At 40.9% G+C, this 20,069-nt stretch overlaps 1 protein-coding gene across 1 annotated transcript in view; it reads right to left on the bottom strand.

Moving 5' to 3' along the window:
- Window positions 1-3,495: 3,495 nt before the first annotated feature.
- Window positions 3,496-20,069, bottom strand: part of kctd6a (potassium channel tetramerization domain containing 6a) — a 43,068-nt gene continuing 26,494 nt past the window's right edge. Inside the window, exons 4-6 of the mRNA XM_086293101.1 lie at window positions 13,313-13,565; window positions 4,298-4,456; window positions 3,496-4,165 (exon numbers count right to left, since the gene is read on the bottom strand). Coding sequence (XP_086149227.1) covers window positions 4,055-4,165; window positions 4,298-4,456; window positions 13,313-13,565 — 523 coding nt within the window. The 3' untranslated portion in view covers window positions 3,496-4,054. The remainder of the gene's footprint in view (window positions 4,166-4,297; window positions 4,457-13,312; window positions 13,566-20,069) is intronic.

Here is a 20,069-nt window from a genome sequence, read left to right as displayed (position 1 = left end):
AGAATGTTGGCTTAAGACAGTGGTTCTTAAAATTTTTCTGCCATGGCTCACTTTAGAAGCTACAGAAAATAAAAATGTCCGGCAAACCCCATAATAAAATAATCTTCATTTTAATAAAACAAACAAGGCACAATAGCATGAGCTATAACCCGATTTCAAGAAAAGTTGGGTCGTTCTTTCAAATTACACAAGTCAATATTTTATTCACAACAGAACATAAATAACATAACATGTTTAAACTGAGAAATTGTACACCTTATCCACTAAATGAGCTAATTTAAAATTTCAAGCCTGCTACAGGTCCCAAAAAAAGTTGGCATGGGGACAAAAAAGGGCTGAAAGGGCAAGAAAGTTCAAAAATATTTACCTGGGATAACATCTAACAAGTAATTCATTTAACTGATCTCAGTATTCGGTCTGTAACATGATTAACAATATAAGGGATGTATTAGAAGGTCTCCTCTGTTCCTCAATGTCACATTGCAAAGGCTTTGCAACTCTCATTATCTACAGTGCATATCATCATCAAAAAATTCAGAGAAACTGGAGCTATCTCTGTGCATAAGGCACAAGGCCAAGGATTATTATTGGATGCCCATGGTCTTCGGGCCCTCAGACAACACTGCATCTCTCATCAACATGATTGTGTCACTGACATTACTAAATGGGCTCAGGAATACTTCCAGAAACCACTGTTGTTTAACACAGCGGTCCCCAACCCCCGGGCCTCGGACCGGTACCGGTCCGTGAGTCGTTTGTTACCGGGCCGCGAGAGTTGAGGCTCAGGTGTGAAATGTATGGTTTTCAGGGGTTTTATCGGTTTTCAGCGTTATTTTGTTATCATTTTTATTGTTAACTCAGTTTTCCTGGGTCTTTTCATGTGTGTTATGAATAAATCTTCTTTTTTTCATTACCGGTACTAGTTTTATTTTGTTGTATTTATCCGCGACACCTTAAAGGCCGGTCCGTGAAAATATTGTCGGGCATAAACCGGTCTGTGGCGCAAAAAAGGTTGGAGAACGCTGGTTTAACACATTCCACTATGTCTTGTTGAGATCTAGCAAGAGTAGATAGTTGCTTGGACAAAATTCACAAGATCACACAAGATTTCAAAGTGCAGGAAAATCTCTGGGGTTATAAGAGGCTGTAAAGCATACACACACAACGTGTATGCTATTGCTATTTATTGTGGTTTAACATGTCAAGGACAAACATATAATATTGTCTGTCTCTCTGTGTTAGCCCTGTGATAGACCGGTGACCCGTCCAGGGTGTACCCTGTTCCTCGACTCCAACCTTTTTTTTAAGCTTCAGTTATACGAAACATACTAAATAACTGACAAATAACTAACCACATCTGCTTAATCATCTCCAACACCCTGAAGGACAGCGGGGAGGACAGCATAATTTGCAGTCCACAAATATAATTAAAGAGGACATGAGCGATTTTGGATTTTGCAAAGCATGGCGTTCCCTTCAACTCAACCGTAAGGAATATACTTTTTTTCCCTCACATGTCCATCACTCATACTCTTGTCTGGATTATTTCCTAGTCAACAGCACACTGACACTGAAATACACCCTATAGTTGTCAGCAATCATGCTTCTGTATCTTTAATTTTAATACATAAGAAGATCATTCCGCCAAGTAAAAACTGGAGATTTGATACATCATTGCTTACAGATGAAGATTTTATTAAATATTTTAAAAAACAGTGGGCTTTATATTTAGATTACAATGATCTCTCTGCAACATCCACATCTGTTCTGTCTTTTTGTCCCACCTTCGTTATTATACTTGATGTGGGGGGTGGGTAAAGGCGTAGAGTGTCTGGGGATTGCCTAGCGACAAGTTTTTTGGGTGGGTTCAACCCGGGGGCTGTGGTCATGACCTGGATGGGGCTCTGGTTGCTCTTGGGTGGTATTTTTCTGGCGGCTGGGGGAGGGTCTGTGTCGGCGGACGTAGGTTACCGGCCGTGGGTCTGGGACGGGTTTGGTGACTTGGGGTTCTGGGGATGCTCCGCCTCCGGGCTGGGGTTCTGGCTGGGCCTTGGTGGCTTGGGTCCTGGTTGGTGTGTCGCCAGGGTTGTGGGTAGGTGCATGCCTGGGGGCCCACCCCTAGCGCATGGGGGCCTCTGGTGCGTCATGGTTGGAAAACTGTAATTCATTATTATCAGGATGTCCTATTACTCCCTGAAAAGCCTTCAGTTGATCTAAAATACTGCAACCAGAGTAATGACCAGGACTAGAAAGAGAGCGCACATCTCACCCCGTATTCGCTGCCCTTCATTGGCTCCCTATTAAATCCAAAATAGATTTTAAAATCCTGCTCCTCATATATGAGGTCTTGAATAATAAGGCCCCTGCTTTTAAGGTCCAACCCTACTTCCCTACTTTTAAGATCAGGCTTAAATGTTTGTTTTTGATAAAGCATATACTTAGGGTTGGATCAGGTGACCTTTAATCCTCCCTTATGCTGCACTGACTGTTTCTTCTTCAGTCACCTTTTTCACTCACAATGTGTTTATACCTCTCTGCATTTAATCATTAGTTGTTATTAATCTCTGGCTCTCATCCACATCACATGTTTGTCCTTTCTTCCTCCCCTCACCCCAAACCAGTCATGGGAGATGGGTGCCCCTCCCTGAACCTGGTTCTGCTGGAGGTTTCTTTCTGTTAAAAGGGAGTTTTTCCTTTGCATGGTACCAAAGCACTTGCTCATAGGGTTGTTTATATGATTGCTGTGGTCTTTCCTGTTCTCTTTGTATTATTGTAAAGCACCTGGAGGCAACCACTGTTGCACGATATATTAAAAAAAAAAAAGAAAAAAAAGAATTTGAACTAAGTAGAAAATTAAATTAATCACCAGCACTGTGTCCTCTGGGTTAAAGAGGGAGACCTTCCAGCATGTTACCAGCATTCAGTTCAAAAGGTAGATTCTCTGATGATATTGGGGTACATAAGTGCATACAGTATGGGCAGCTTGCATTTTTTGGAAGGAACTATGAATGCTGAAAAGTATATAAAGGTTTCCCTATAGAGAAAATATGGCACATCATTAAACGAAAAATACGTTAAAGACAACCACAAACTCTTCAGCAGCTGGAAACCTATATCAGGCAAGAATGGGAATTCCAACACCAAATCTCCAGACTTATAACCTCTATGCCCAGACGTCTTCAAGAAGTTTTGAATAGAAGAGGAGATGCTACACCATGGTAAACATGCCCCTGCCCCAATTTTGAGACCAGTAGCAAGCATCAAATTTGAAATGAGGTAATTCTGTGCATAAGATTGTAAAACTTCTCAGTTTAAACATTTGTTATAGAATTTATGTTCTGTTGTGGATAAAATATTGGCTTGTGTCATTTTAAACTCTTTTACGTGTCATTTTGTTCAAATTCAAAGTTTAGACCCCCCCCCCCCCCAAAAAAACAAAAAAACAAAAAACCCCTAAAACCCAATTCTGACCAATTTTAATAACACAAAACTAACCTTTTTTAAAAAAAAATTTTTTATTTGTAGTGAACAATGACTGGCAGACAACCAATTTTCGACCCCACTGACGTGCCAAAACTGTATCCAACACTCACAATGTACTGAAAGATATGATGAAGCATTCAAGGTATTTGATAACTGAACACCTGCATTTAAAACCATGAATATTAAAATCAATCAACTATAATCATTTTCAATCTGTTGGTTTACTCCAGATTAGTGAAGTCCAACACTGAGGAAGTGACGTGATAAGCAGACATTCATAGATCCAGCTCATCTCAAAAGGTGCTTGAGGGTCAAACACAGACAGATTCCACATGCTTGAAGTCTGTCTGTAAACGTTTGTCCATTGGGTGTTTGTTTTAAAGCAGTAGTAGTATTTGTTGAAGTTCTCATGATGTCAGTGGCCTCACTTTGTACTTTAACTTTGAGTGGATTAACTCAAAAACACAAAACATACAATGTTTTCACAAAACAACAAACACAAAGAAGTTTCTGTCAGTGCCTGATGGCACATTAAATATCTGTAATGTAAATCAATCCTTTGTTTCATCCATCACTCATCGACTTTGCGAGCTCGGCGGCAGAATGTCCAGTGATGTTCCACTGTGTTCTCATTAGCCCGTTCGCTCATGTGATGAACACGTGTGTTGCGTATCGTAAACCCCTGAAACATGAAGATGGACACAAAGTCATAGCACCACATTAAATCCAATTATATTATTGACTATATTTGGTTTTTAAGATAATTTATTTCTACACACAATGCTAGCGGTGAGCTAAAATAAAATGGACTCACAGATTTGGAGATGAAGTCGAGGAGGTGGACACGCAGGCTGACCTCCTGTTGGTGGTCACATGGCCCGAAGGTGAAGGACACCTGGTAATCTCTGGTGTCCATCATGTGTTTGTTCCATTTTGTGAAACTGCAGGAGATTGACTCCAGCATTGCATGGATCTGGAGAAAGAGAGAACTGTGTGAGTGGTTAAACTTTAACACCATCTCCACCAATTATGAGATTTTCTGGAGCAAATATGAAGATATTGACTCATCAATAGCGATAAAGCTTTCACCAAGGTAGGAGAAGGTGTTGAGGTTGTTACATATGTACAAAAGTACAGCTGTGCATCGTCAGCATAGCAATAGGAGAAGCCCTTGAAGCAGTTTAGTAGATGATCCAGGGTAATATGTATAAAGAAAACAGAACTGGATCAAGAATTGAGCCCTGAGGTACCCCTCACATGGGGGGCACAGATGAGGACAATGTAGTTATTAATAAGAATTCTGATGGATCTTTTAACTGAGTATGATCAGAGCGATCATAGTGGGGATCAGTGGGGACCCAGAATGCGGGCTCGACATGTTGTTCATATAGACTTCAAAGTAAAAATGTATACATAATATAATTATACAAAGTGGTAACAGAAAACCTTACAGTGCCTGCCTTCGTGACATACGTAGTTATTATTCATCTCCAATTCTCTTCTACAATTTGTCTTTTGTCCTTCTTTCTTTGTTAGGTAGATAAAATAGAAGAATAGGATTTAAAATTCAAAATAATTATCACGATAATTCAAAATACTGTTTGGGCTTCTTTTGTAGGTATACAGTGGAAGTAACACAAATTATGTCGCTTTTATCGGCACCTAGTAATTAAAACCTTAAAGAACACACCTAAAGGCTGTCAGCCTCTGTAACCATTTGCTTCCAAGTGACTAAATTTATACCCACATTCCAGAAGTGTGTGATTTACCATCAGGTACTGTATTTAAGTTTGTGTATCACAGTCAAAGCTGCTGTTGTTAATTTTTCAACATTGTATGCTAACCAACCCCAGTCGCAACTTAGTATTTTTTGTTATTACTAATGGAATATAGATTTTTAAATTATTATAATTTTTGTTTATCTGTCAGATTTTCTTCATTGTGTTGTCAGTAATTCCACAATAACTCAGACTGAAAATAATCTTAATGACAAATGAATTTAAGACTTTCAAAAGAAAGGATGCGATTGTCATGTGACTCTCGGTACTGTTAGCTGACGTCAGAATGATTCGGTGGACCAGCATGAGGTTTGTTTAGAAAACACATTTCTCACTTAACAGTTTAAACATGAAATATTCACACACACACACAAAAAAAAACACAAGTTACAAAAATTCACAAATATGCTCTTTGAATCTTAATCACAAAAACAGCTAGCCATTTACCTTATTGTTGTGCACTTATCATTTTATTACAACAGTGGATAAATATGTTTAAACGGGCCACAAAGCTACAGGTCGTAATGTTATATTTCATTCAACCAGCAAAAGTTGCTTTTCTAATTTCATAACATTAGGATAAAATTATACATTTTTTTTGTTCCTGGTTAATATTATGTGTTTGATGCCTTATTGTCAACTGGTCATATGTCCAAAATCTACAAATTAATTCATCTTCAAATTCATGTTTTTATAGAGTGATCATCTGTGGGAGCAGCCGATCACATAACCACGGTATGAATTTCCTTCGGGATTAATAACACTCTATGAAAAAAAAATCAACTAACAGCTGACTTACTCCACAGCTGAAAGTGATTGCTGCATGGTAATACCTTACTGTCTAGTTTTTTAACTTCTTACTTTCTTAAAAGTGCATCCCCAGCTAGTGTATGTTGCTAACTTTCAGGAACAATTGCGAGACACTATGATACACCATTGCCCTTAAAAAGATTTTTTTTTAAAAAATTGGTCCATTTTTATGAACGGAGAAGATGCGACTCTCTATTCAACATCTCTGAGTATAAACCCATTTGAGAGCAGTTCCAGAGATACCAAACCCGCTGTTAATCTGTCTAGATCTGTCAGTGGTGTCTAAAACTGAAGATAAGTCCTAGAGGACTAAAATGGAATATTCACACTTATCTGGGTTCAAAAGAATATCATTAGCAATTTTTTAATAATACTGTTTCAGTGCTGTGGTTTCATTAGTAACCAGACTTGAATTTATCAAAGATATTGTTTCCCTGACAGGTCTATCAAGAATTTTTTAATTGAATGCAAGTTTAGAAATGGTTCTGTAATTGGGATCTAGAGAGTGTTTTTAAGCTGAGGGAAGACAATGTTTTGCAGTAATATAGAATGCAGCCAGATGAAAGGAAATGATTTATTTTAGACGAGGAAAGATGACTGGCAGAACATCATTAATAAATTTAGGAGGGACGTCAGCTTGGAAGGAAGAAGTACCTATGTGGGAGACTATATTTTAAGGAGATCTTGGAAATCAGATAAAACTTGGAAAATAAAACTTGATGAGACAGTTGATCAGATGAAAAGGATCAAGACTTTTCCATTGTCTTCTACGGCAATGAATCTAATCTGTTGGGCTTTTATCAGAACTATGCTATTGAGAACTGATGAACATACACTAACAAACCAATGAACTAAATCACTAAATTAAAAAAATAAAATAAAATTAGGTGTTGATATGGGCAGATTGGAAAGAAGAGCTGAAAACCTAGCTGCCGAATTCTCATTAATGATACAAGACTGAGGAGTTTGCTTCTGGGAAGACTGGGAAGAACACTGGCTCTGAAAAAAAAATTATGCAGTCATGTGAAATACAATAAAATTATGGAGTCAAATGAAATATTCTTAACTGTGATAGGATTAAGAACATATATATATATATATAAAAAGCTTTAGACTTCAAACTACAATCTCCTGCTCTGAAGTCCATTTCTCATCTTAAACACGGAACAACATAACAGGTTTTTAATGATCAGATTTATGAGCAGAGAAGCAATGCAACAAATACGAAAGGATTAACATGAAGCTAGACATAGCTTCAATGTCTGATCATAGCCATTTAATATTCAAATAACTTGTCAATCAAATATCATATTGAAACAAAAAGAAAAGAAAGGCATGCATTTAATTTCTCCACTTCATTAATCCAACAGATAGTTTTCTCTTTGAGGAGCCAGTCTGACTGAAGCTTTGTGCAGCCATCTGTCCTACTACAGAGCACTTTCTGCTGTCACACCACACCCACTGGGGAGATAATGTCGATGTTTCACCCATGTTTGCTGAGAGAGTGAAGATTTATTGCTGTGGAAGCCTTGAAGGAAAAATGTAATCCTCAAAATAACAATGATGCTTTTTTGAGGAGTTGAGCAACAAAACTTGTCACACAAGTACATTTTAGTCCCCTGAAGGTTCTAATCTATATCAGATATTATGTCATCGTATTGCCTAGCAACAATCTAGCAATGGATTAAAATGACCTGTGTTTACCTTTTATACATCTATAATGCCTTATAAAGAAAGTTTATCTTATGACAATAACACCCTCCATCCATCTAAATCTACAGCTTCACTTGTCCTCAGCTGTCCCCTCCTGGTGACACTCCTGAAACATCAATCTGTCTGTAAAGCTCCAGTTTCCCTCTCCCCTCTTGAACAAGACCCTTAGATATTTAAACTCCTTTGCTTGGGGGAGCAGCTCATCCCTGACCTGGAGTGGACACCTATCCATTTCCTGCTGAGGAAACCTAATTTTTAATTAACAAAAGCTGAATTATGCATGGTATATTATGATGCAATCACATTGCCTGGTAATCACCCAGCAACTGCCTTCTTATTGCCTTTATGCATCTACAACAGCTCACAAAAAATTTTGTTTTTTCCTTTTTTTTTGTATAATTTCAACAACATCTCATTTATATCTACAAAATTTGAATTATAGACTTTTAGCAGGCTATAATGTACATGTTTGATAAAACAGCTTGGACACTCGAGTTAAAACTCCCTTTCTTGACATTGATTAATCTCTTAAAACTAATTTCTGTTCATCAGAATTACATATTTAGAGTTTTTGTCCTCATTTACACAAGTAACTCAACACTTCTGGCTCTTTTAGTATTCATGAATCTATGAATATAACATCAGCCACCGACTCCTTTGCTTCCTTCCCCACCTCCAGAGCTTTCCCCTGCTTCTGTGAGCCCCTCTCACAAGTTTCAAGCCACATGAAGGGAGACCCAGTGCCAGTCTACACTGCTGAAGTGTGCCTTTCATTATGCAGGCAAGGAAAAACCTGAAGCAAAGTGTGAAAATCAGGAGGTCACAAATAGAAGAAAGAGTGCTGTTCTAGGAGTCAGGGTAAAGAAGTTTAACACTTCTTGGAAAGCTTTTACTGCACACTTAAGGTATCGTCAGTTCACCCATCTGTAAGGTGCTTTCACATGGGCTGTGATTTGAAACATGTTATTTTCAGTGGTTTCCACCTTGCAACGATGGTCTGGTGCTGTGCTGAGTAAAGTGCAACTGCAGCACAGCTTGGGAGATCCTGTGGATTTGAAGTTTGCCATCAGTATCATGGCATACAAAAAGGCACCTAGCCAAGCTAATTTTATAAGTCTGAATTACCAAAATTACACAACACATGTTGAGTTTGTATTGAGACCACAGGAGGAAAACCCTTCCTTGAAAGGGTTTGCATTAAAATAAAATATACACAACAAATGTGCTAACAGTCCTTGAGAAATGTACATAAACAAAGCGTAGATGTGTTATGAACACTGTGTGGATCCCAATATAGAGGTTTCAAACCTTTGCAGTTCAGGTTTCAGCACTCTCTCACCTCTTATTCACTTTGAACATGATGGTGCAATTTGTTGCCAAACTGAATTGTGGATTGTGGAGTTGGGAAATGATTAACTTTTCTAACAGGATCCAATCAAATGAAGTTATGAAAATCCCTCACAGAATAGAGAAGATGTTGCTTGTGCAGCCTGTTAGCCGTCCAGCTTCTGGGCTACAACCCGCTACAGATCACAGAAAATTAGGATTAATGTATAAATTTAAAACATGTATTTAAAATTTTGTAGGAAAAAGCAAAAAATACTGGTAGCTGCTTCTCCTCAGTCTCCTAGTAGATGTACCTCAGCTTTATATTTGAAAGTCCTAGGTCAGCGGTCCCCAACCCCCGGGCCTCGGACCGGTACCGGTCCGTGAGTCGTTTGGTACCGGGCTGCGAGAGTTGAGGCTCAGGTGTGAAATGTATGGTTTTCAGGGTTTTTATCGGTTTTCAGCGTTATTTTGTTATCATTTTTATCGTGAACTTGGTTTTCCTGGGTCTTTTCACGTGTGTTATGAATAAATCTTCTTTTTTTCGGTACCGGTACTAGTTTTATTTTGTTGTATTTATCCGCGACACCTTAAAGGCCGGTCCGTGAAAATATTGTCAGGCATAAACCGGTCCGTGGCGCAAAAAAGGTTGGGGACCGCTGTCCTAGGTCATTTGCAGAAAAGTTGACCTCTGACTTTGAACTTACCGTAATTGTCGGGCTATAAGCCGCTACTTTTTGCACAAGCTTTGAACCCTGCGGCTTTTAGTCAGGTGCGGCTTTTCTATGGATTGTCCATGATTTTTGTCATATCGTAAGACGATTTGTTTTGTTTGTTCCGCTGCTGTACGGCACTACGTTGCCTGGCGGAAGGGAATGTGATCAGACACACAGTATCGGGGTTTAAGGGTGGTATGTTGGTCACATGTCCATCCGCCAGGCAACATAGTACCATACAAGAAGCGCGAAAAACAAACTTCAAAGTAGCGCTACGCGTTCAGCGGGAGGCGTGGATGATGTGCGGCGATAAACTTGCGAAAAGCAAGTTATGCCCAACTCCACCGGTGGAATCTGACAGCGTGGAAAAGTGTGAAAACATCCATGATCACCAACGGATTTCGAAGGGCTGGACTGCTGCATGATGGAGAGGAGGACACCGCCACGGCCCTTCAGAGGGTGTTCGACTCTGACAATGACAACGAAGTAAAGAAGCTGAGAGTGGATGACGAAGCCACCCTGAGCCTGTTCGTTTCCGACACTGGAGAAGAGGACTTTGGTGGTTTTAGTGCGCAGGAAGATGGTGGTGAATGACTGACTTTTCTTCTTGTTAAAGCCGTGTCACAGCACCTGAGCCTAAAAGGTAGTCCAATCTATTTTTCTGGTGTGCTGTAGGTTATTGTTATGTACTACATTTGTTACTCATTTATGAAGCGCAGTTAATGTGCAAATATGTACCCATAACTTGTTTTTCAAAAATATTAATAAAAGGGATGTGTCTCCAAACAGCCATCTCTTTCCTGACATTTCGCTTTGTGCATATTCTCTTACATATGATAAGTCAACATTGAAACACCTGCGGCTTTTAGTCAGGTGCGGCTAATGTATGTACAAAACAGGATTTTCCCCTGATTTTAGCTTGTGCGGCTAATATTCAGGTGTGCTTTGTAGTCCGGGAAATACGGTAAGTAAAAGTAAGTAAAATTTATTTATATAGCACATTTCACAGATAAAAATCACAAAGTGCTTTACAATAAGATCAGACATACAAGTTAAAATTAATTAAAAGCCCGTTTGTATAAAAATGTCTTCACCTGCTTTTTAAAGGAGTCAGTAGAGTCTAGACAGCGTAAAGACAACGGCAGAGAGTTCCACAGCCTAGGTGCCAGCGCCTGAAAAGCCCGATCCCCACGTGTTTTAAACCTAGTACGTGGGACCACCAATAGCCTCTGACTTGAAGACCTAAGTGCTCGGGATGAAGCATGAGGTTTCAGCAGGTCAGAGATATACTGGGGAGCTTCACCGTGCAGAGCTCTAAAAGTTACAACTAAAATTTTAAAATGAACCCTAAAATTTACAGGCAACCAATGAAGAGAAGCCAAAACTGGAGTAATGTGTGACCTCTTGTTTGTACCAGTTAAAAGTCTTGCCGCTGCATTCTGTACAGACTGAAGGCGATCCAGAGCTGATTTGTTGAGACACGTAAAAAGACCGTTACAATAATCCAAACGAGAAGAGATAAATGCATGAATAATCATCTCAAGTTCTGCCTTTGACACCAGTAGCCTGAGTTTAGAAATGTTTCTTAGATGATAAAAACAGTTCCGGACAAGTTGTTTAGAGTGTTTAGATTGTTTAGAACTTGAGGTCAAGGTCACTGAGATTCAAACTCATCCAAGGTTTTTAGTAGTTGCGTCTATGGTATGAATTTCAAAATCCTATGTCATCTCACTCTCAAGTTATTGCATTCACAACCTTGGGTGTCCACGCTGTCTACCTGCCCAGTTGGGTCATGAAAATACGCCATCAATTCACTTATGATTATGGGTCAGGCTTCTTCATCAGATGTGGCCTCCAGCTTGCACTGGAACAGTTTGCAGCTGAGTGTGAAGCAGCAGGAATGAGAATCAGCACTGAAGTCTGAAGCCATGATCCTCAGCTGGAAAAGGTTGGAGTACCCATGCCAGGCCAGGAACGAATTACTACCCCAAGTGGTCGACTACTGGTGATGGCCAGAGGGGCTGATGGCGCGATATGGCAGCCTCGCTTCTGTCAGTCTGCCCCAGGGTAGCTGTGGCTACAACTGTAGCTTGCCTCCACCAGTGTGAATGTGAGAGTGAATGAATAGTGGAATTGTAAAGCGCTTTGAGGGTCCCAAAAAGCGCTATATAAATGCAATCCATTATTGTTATTATTATAAGTGAAAGAGTTTAAGTATCTCAGACTCCTGTGAGGGGAGAGGGCATGTCCCACCGAGAGGAGGCCCCGGGTAGACCCAGGACAGGCTGGAAAGATTATATCTCTTGGCTGGCCTGGGAACACCTTGGTGTTTCCCCAGATAAGCTGGAGGAGGTGGCTGGGAAAAGGGAGGCCTGGGTTTCCCTGTTTAGGCTGCGCGTCCACATTGAAATGGCCGAAAACACTTACGTTCCAGTACTGCGCGTGCGTGAAACGCAAGAAGATTTGACCTGCCTCATTTCTGTCTGCTGCTTATTTACTTTCCGGCTCTTTGAAACGTCGTGGCAAAATGTTGAGGAAAAGCACCGAGTTTTTTAAATGGACTAACTATGAGGTGGAGTTTTTGCTGCCAGTAACACAAAAGTACAAAGTTGCAAAAGATAGTTAAAGAATTTGAAGAAAAGCTATCTGGAGCATGTACAGACTGATATTAATCTTTAATAAGGCTGTTAAAATTGAGAGCAAACAAAACAACTGCTGTCTTACTTTAATTGGTCACATGACTGCATCATATGACTAACATGCGTCATCATTTTAGAAAGTTTGCATTTTCGCTGTCCACACTGCGACGCAAGAGCAGTTTTGCACGTTTTCAAATGTATGCGTTTTCGAGAGTGAAAACGCCATCTCGGTGTGGACGGGAGGCCAAAATGAAGAGAAAACAACGCACCCAAAGCTACTGTTTTTATTGTTTCTTCACCACTTCCAGGTGTGAGGACAGTGAAGAGAGAAAAAAACAAATACTGCAGAGTCATCACACTCTTCAGAGTCTGTTTTAAACTTCAGTGAACGTAGAAAGATATTCAACAATTTAAGATTCCGGAATTAATAATATATAAGGGGAACAATTGCAATACTGTAAATGTTAACTTCACACAGTGTACTTTTTCCAAAAAGCACGTCACATCACTTATTTTGTAGTGGTTAAACTAGTTAAAAGAAATAACCTATTATAGGAGTCCCAAATTAGTTATGGTAAAACTGTAATAATTAATATTATTTTTTAAAAAGTAATATTTCCAGTCAGCATGTATAGACACTCAATGGAAAATGCAAAAGCAGTAGCAGAACTTAAAATTTATGAATCAGGCATTAAGCATAAAAAAACGAATCAATTTTATTTAAAATTGTTTGTTTTTTTCTAGAAGCAGACTCAGAAGCAGTCTAAAGGAAAAATAAATAAATAGATATACTGTAAAATCTGCTGTGATAGATCAATACAGCCTGACCAGGCCTTTTCCCACTGACCTTGGTGGTGATGGTGAGCTGGGTGATGATGACTGCAACAGGATTGGAGTACTTGGAGAGCTTTCTGGTGCTGGACAACTCAACCACCTCTTCGTAGCTGTCTGTGGGGTAGGGCAGATGCGGCTTGGGGTCTCCCAGGCACTGGATAAGGGGCTCAATCTGATAGAAGTCAGCCTCCTTTCTTAGCAGCTCCGTCTCCTTGAAGTCACATGGCAATGTGAGCTCTGACGTCCGCAGGAAGTTGAGGATGTAGCTGAAATAGCAGAACCAGAGACAGGATTAGTCAAGACTGCTGAGCCAACAATTCTGAGCTGTCAGTTAAAGTTGGGGCAGGAGAGCTGCTAAATGATGTGCAAGTAAGCTAAATAATCATGTTTCATACATTTTTTTTCCTAATGTTCACTCTATATGACATTAAAGAGATGTTATATAGATTGGGGTGGCTGTGGCTCAGGTGGTAAAGCATATCAGCTACTGATTGGAAGGTAGGTGGTTCAATCCTTGGCTTCCCCATGCCAAGTATCCTTGGCCTAGTTGCTCTCCGATGCGCTCATCGGAATGTGAATGTTGGTTAGACTGAACTTGAGTTTAGAAGCGCTTGTATGAATGGGGTGAATGAAACATGTTGTATACAGTGCTTTGAGTACTCCAGGAGAGCAGAAAAGCGCTATATAAGAATCAGTCCATTAAAGAGAGCATATTCCTAATCATTGTCCAACAAAAGGTTTTCCCCACTGACTTTGATTTATTTATATACTACAGTGGAGTCTAATATGTGAAAAAGCACCATTTAGTAGATTTATATGTTATTTTAATAATCTGTCCATCCAGTGCATCCATCGTCTACCACTGGTCCAGGTCCTGGAGGATGCTATCTAAGCAGAGATGCCCAGATCTTCCTCTCCCAAGCTAACTTGTCTAGCTCTTCAGCGAGGCATTCCCAAGTCAGCCAAAAAAGCACAGAGGGAGATGTACTAAGCGGGACAAATTAGTCTAAGGTTGCAAATGAACCAATGGGAATGGAAAGTTTTCCAGGTGATCTGCCAACAATTTGCTTGTTTATATAGAAGGACATCCCCGAGTGGGACTCACCCAATTATTGGAGTTGATTCTAATTTGGTTGTATTCTAGTTTGTGTGAATGGGAGTATAAATGGTTGTCTGTTTCTCTGTGTATGTCCTAGAACACACTGGCAACCTGTCCCGGGTGTACCCCATTTCTTGTGCCATGGCAAGACAAGCTCCATTCCCCACAACCCTGAATTAGATAAGTGGGGGGAAAAAAACAGATGGATGGCTATACCAAGACGCAGCCACTTTATTTCAGTAATGACTGGCATTCTGCCAAGAGCAGCACAAATTAGCAGGTCATAAACAAACAGAGCCAATGAGGAAACGAGTAAAATACTGATAAAAAAATATAAATTTGTTTCTTTCTTCAAAGAGCAAGGCAATTTAGATCAGTGAGAGGAAGCTAAAGGAAAAATCAATGGTTCTATCGTAAGGGCTAACTCATCTGTTAAAAAAAGAAATAGCTAGAGACTGTGTGTGGATAAAGGTGTGTAAATTCTGGATGAATCTGTATTCTTGTATCCCTCAGACACACCACATTAATTTCTGCTCTGTTTCACTGAAATTTTAGCATTACTGAGGACTAGACAGACAAACATTCAGGTTAAGGACGCAAAGCTTTAAGAGAGAGACAATGTTTTGCATTGTGCTGACAGCTTTGAGCCATCCACCTGTGCCAATTACACACTTATTCTGATAAACTCTCCCTCCATCATCACACATGAAAGAACACTCCTAGTGGCAACACATACATATCAGTCACAAACTACGATGCTTTTTTGGTATTAAATCGAGCACAGTCTAATGCCACATACCTATATCAGATCTGTGTGATTTATTTAAATAATGTCCTCCTAAAATGTTGTGTTATGAAAGGAAAACTCATAAATTCTTATGAAAGAATTAACAGGCTGCAGAATTTCCCTTGGTCCCCCAGCAACCACCACATTCTTGTCAGATGCCCAAACCAGCTACTAGCAAATTATTCTTTTTATTTCAATGTGTTTCATTTTTGTTTTTGTTTTTGTTCTGGAGGTTTGCGAAGGCCTCAGCAACTCGAGTCCCCTGAGCCCAGCCTCTCTTTCATCATGAGATTTTTGGACTCATTTTTCATTCAGCCATGCTTCACAGAATCCCAGGAGGTTTTGAGAAGAACAGAATAACATAGTTCAGGGTCAGACTGAATAAAATGTTGATTCTTTTTTCCATTAGTTAACTGCAGGGGTCGGCAACCCTAGGCACGTGTGCCACAGTTGGTACGCGAAGGGTTAACTGATGGCACGGCCATAGCTGGACTGATCATCGGGCATACCGGGCATTTGCTCGGTGGCCCGATGATTTTTTTTTTATTATTATTTTTGTAACGGTATAAACCATGAAAGGTGTTGGATTGGCCAAATGCTGGCCGGTGTGTAAAAATAACTCAGCTGTTTGGTGGTGGCATTGCGGAGCTTCCACAGATTCAGTAACATTAACAAGTGGTGGAGGCCAGCATGTGGATGAGGGAGATCGGAGGCAGGACGAGGAGAGACCCGAGGCGGCCGCTGGTCCGAGCGTCAGGTGAACTGAACTTCAGGTAAGAAGTTATGACCTGCAGTCTATCTGGGTCAGATATAAACCAAGTTTAGGTGGAGTTTATTTTCGTTGTGCTGACTTTTTACAGTCAGTTACAATAACTCGTACTGCGTACTAGCTAGCATGACGGAGTTTCTATACAGCTGGGTGGGTGCTTTGATGTTACTGATGTTGAACTTTAATTCATAAGGTTAGTTAGTAGAGTTACCAACCGTCCCGTAAAAAGACGTAATCCTCCCGCATTCAGAGAAATTATTACGCGTTTTGTGTTGAGCTGAGAGGGGACGCAGTTTGTCCTGGACTTCAGCTAGAATGAAAAAGGACACAAAGGTTGAGTTATTCTTTGTCTTTGCTGCACAGCTGCCTCTTCTTCTCTCATTCTCTCCCTTCCCTCTCCTGTTGTTACTTCAATCACGAAACTGATCAATGATCAGCTGATCGGCTTTTCTCTCGTTTGTTTATCGCCCACTTTGCGCCAGAAAGAAGAAACCGGCGGATGTCGCGCTAAACAACAGCAGCATGTTTAAGCTTGATCAGCTGTTGTTAGAATTTATTTAATATTAATTTCTAGTATCAGCTGAGGTTTGCTGGAGCCACAGCTGTAAAAGCTGCTGGTCATGATATCGGTTTGTATATCTGGTGAGAGGGAAACATGAAGATGAAACCAGGAGATGTCCTTACTGAATCATCACAGCTGAACAGGTGATGGAGAAACAGGTTTACCTTTTAGGTGACATGAATGAGTTGAAGGGAAGTTATGAACTGTTTCTGACAGACAAATAACACCAATATCATTTTCTAAGTAGCTGACAGCTGGTAACTGTCCTCTTCTTAATGACGGTATCTTAACTAACCACCCCAACTACCAGACTAAAAATAACTTAGCCTACTGGTAAGACGGACGTTGTTAGCTTTCCACATTCCGACACTTCAAAAGCTTCAGCAGCTTTCCGCTCAGCACAGCATCAGCACCACGGAAATACACGGATACATCTGTAGACTTGAGACACAATGCATTTTTGGGACTTTCAGGTGTATGGACCAATGTTTTATTTTCTGATCAAACCAGAAATCTTTAATGAGCTGCTAGATTTGTCTCGCATTAACTGGCTGAGTTAATGCCAGTTAATGCAACATCGAAGCAGCTGGAATCCACAGCTGTGCGTGTTCATGGAGCTGCATTTTCACCGGCTGGACATCACTACCTGACAAGTTTAACTGTCTTCAGAACATTGCAGAGGCCTTATTGACAGTATTTGGCTCTACATATCTGTGTGAGCAGATTTTCTCTCACATGAGTGTCCTCAGGTAGCCGTCTGAATGCTGGACACGCCGAGACCTGTGTCTCTGAGTGGGAGACCAGAGATCATATTAGCATGTGTGTCTCTGTATTAACAAACATGCCATATCGGCTTCGTTTATTTTTCTTATCATTGTTGTGAGGAGACCATAAATAGCATTTGTATTTTCCGTTGTACAGTTCATTTGCTGTTATGGAGTTCTTGTTATGGATAAAAAGTGTCTTTTTTTGTTTCAAAATAGCTGATAACTATTCGCTGATAGCTGCCAACATCTGCGAACAAATATTATTCTATAAAGTGGTTCTATATAGTGTGTAACTGTTAATATAGAGCGTTATTAAATTTATTGCTAATGCAGTCATGTGGCACACTGACCTCTGAGGAAATTTTAAATGGCACTCACTATCAGAATGGTTGCCTACCCCTGGTTTACTGTATTTGCAGCTGTTGAAAAAAAAATTGATGATTACTGCCATTAGGTTCTGGATGTATTAAACAGACATACTATGTTTAATACAAAGGTTTCTTTAAAGTCCTTTAGTCAAAGGCTTTTGTTGGTTGGGCTAGACTGTGTATTAACGTTAACTGTTACATAGCAAAGAGAGCTTATGTTAACCAAAGAGTTTTCACAGGTATTCTTGTGGTTGGCCAGCAGGGGAGACTTTCGGCAGCGGATAATGAGCCTCTTTGTTTCAGCCATCTACACAAAACATAGCAAAAAACCCCAAACAAACAAAAACAAACAAACAAAACAAACAGGTACTAAGTTGAGTGTAGCCCAAATATAAATAGTAATTAGTTAAGATGTCTTATCATACTATTGTAATAATAAGTTTAAGCCAGAGTAAAATCTGTTTTACTAGATTTTAGTAATTTCCTAATTGCCTACTGGTGATGGCCAGAGGGGCCGATGGCGCGATATGGCAGCCTCGCTTCTGTCAGTCTGCCCCAGGGCAGCTGTGGCTACAACTGTAGCTGCCTCCACCAGTGTATGAATGTGAGAGTGAATGAATAGTGGAATTGTAAAGCGCTTTGAGGGCTCCAAAAAGCGCAATCCATGACTTTGCTCAGCCAATCGGATGGCATGTAGGTCATAGTAAGCCTGTCCCGGCTTCCTCCCGTCAGATGTGTGGAGGCAAGCCAGGTGACAGAGCTGTTGCAGGTTTGTATTGGCAAACACTTGCTTTTCCCGTTTTTAATGCATTTTTTTAACACCAACTAACTTATGCGACTTAGATGCTGATTACTGTGAGCCAGAGCCGTAGTGTTGTTGTGCACTGAACGGAACGGAATTGGTGAGTTTGAACTTTTAATTGACTGTTTGTATTGCTACCAGCTGACGCTAATTGGCGGCTGCCGGTCCAAACATTTTGATTTTGATTTGACCGATATTTGTTGAATAACAAATGTTGTGAAGCTATATAATATTGTAGCGGGTCAGGGCTGTTCGAGGTTCTGTTTGTACAGTACCCACACGCCGAGCCGCCAACCGCGAGCAGTTATGCCTACCACGCCAGTTAAGGTATCGAAATACAATGGGCTAACCCCGCTAGAGCCCTACCTCTCACAAGTGCGGCTGGCCGCCAGACATAGTGGCTGGAGTGAAGAGGAGACTGCTACACACCTAGCGCTAGCATTAGAGGGAGATGCACTGCAGATACTCCTTGACCTAGCCCCAGCAGAGCAGCATGAGCTCCAGGCCCTCACCGCGGCACTCGAGAGGGGATTCGGGCAGCGGCACTCCACTGATCAGAGCAGAGAGCTGTTATGGCCCTGTCCATAATCTGTTTTGGTGGCTGTTGTTGTCTGTGCCTTTAAGTCTTTGCAGGTCCCGGAGTGGATGAGCTGACGGCTCACTTGCCGCAAATTCAAGCGATCAGAATCCCCGTGTCTACAGCATTGAAAATGATGTGTTAATGCGCAAATGGCATCCTCCCTCCTCTAGTGATCTTGGCTGGAACGTATTTCAACAAGCAGTTGTACCGCAAAATTTCCGACACCAAGTACTCAGCCTAGCACATGACAGTTTCTCTGGACATTTAGGAATTAGGAAGACCTACCTTCGTATTCTGCGTCACTTTTTCTGGCCAGGTTTGAAGACTGATGTGACCAAATATTGCCGCTCTTGCCACGTTTGCCAGGTCAGCGGAAAACCCAACCAGGTTATTCCTCCTGCTCCATTGCACCCAATCCCAGCCTTAGGCGAACCATTTGAGCACATAATCATCGATTGTGTAGGTCCGCTTCCAAAAACCAAGTCAGGACATCAGTACCTCTTGACTTTAATGTGCGCCGCCACACGCTTCCCCGAGGCTATTCCGTTACGCACTATCAAAGTCAAAGCCATTGTCAGAGCATTAGTAAACTTTTTCTCCCTTTTCGGTTTGCCCAAATCAGTTCAAACAGACCAAGGGTCTAACTTCATGTCCAAGATATTCGCTCAGGTCTTAAAATCGCTATCCATCAAGCATCAAAAATCCAGTGCATATCACCCCGAATCACAGGGTGCGCTTGAGCGTTTCCACCAGACTTTAAAAGCCATGATGAGGAAGTTCTGCCTCGAGTCAGGAAGAGAGTGGGACGAAGGTCTGCCACTTCTCCTTCTAGCGGTGAGGGAGAGTGTGCAGGAGTCCACGGGTTTCAGTCCCGCAGAGCTGGTGTTTGGACACACAGTGCGTGGTCCCCTGCGGCTGCTTAAAGAGAGATATCTGTCCGACACAGCTACCCCCGAGCAGAACGTATTAGATTACGTAAGTTGTTTTAGGGAGCGTCTGCATAAAGCATGCGAAATTGCACGCGAGGCTCTTTCCG

The sequence above is a fragment of the Aulonocara sp. 'chitande type north' Nkhata Bay genome, linkage group LG5 (assembly GCF_057382095.1).
Source record: "Aulonocara sp. 'chitande type north' Nkhata Bay isolate Kocher_YH1m ecotype deep benthic linkage group LG5, A_spYH_male_GT1.1, whole genome shotgun sequence".
NCBI lineage: Eukaryota > Metazoa > Chordata > Actinopteri > Cichliformes > Cichlidae > Aulonocara > Aulonocara sp. 'chitande type north' Nkhata Bay.
This window is presented reverse-complemented; position numbering and strand designations above follow the sequence as displayed.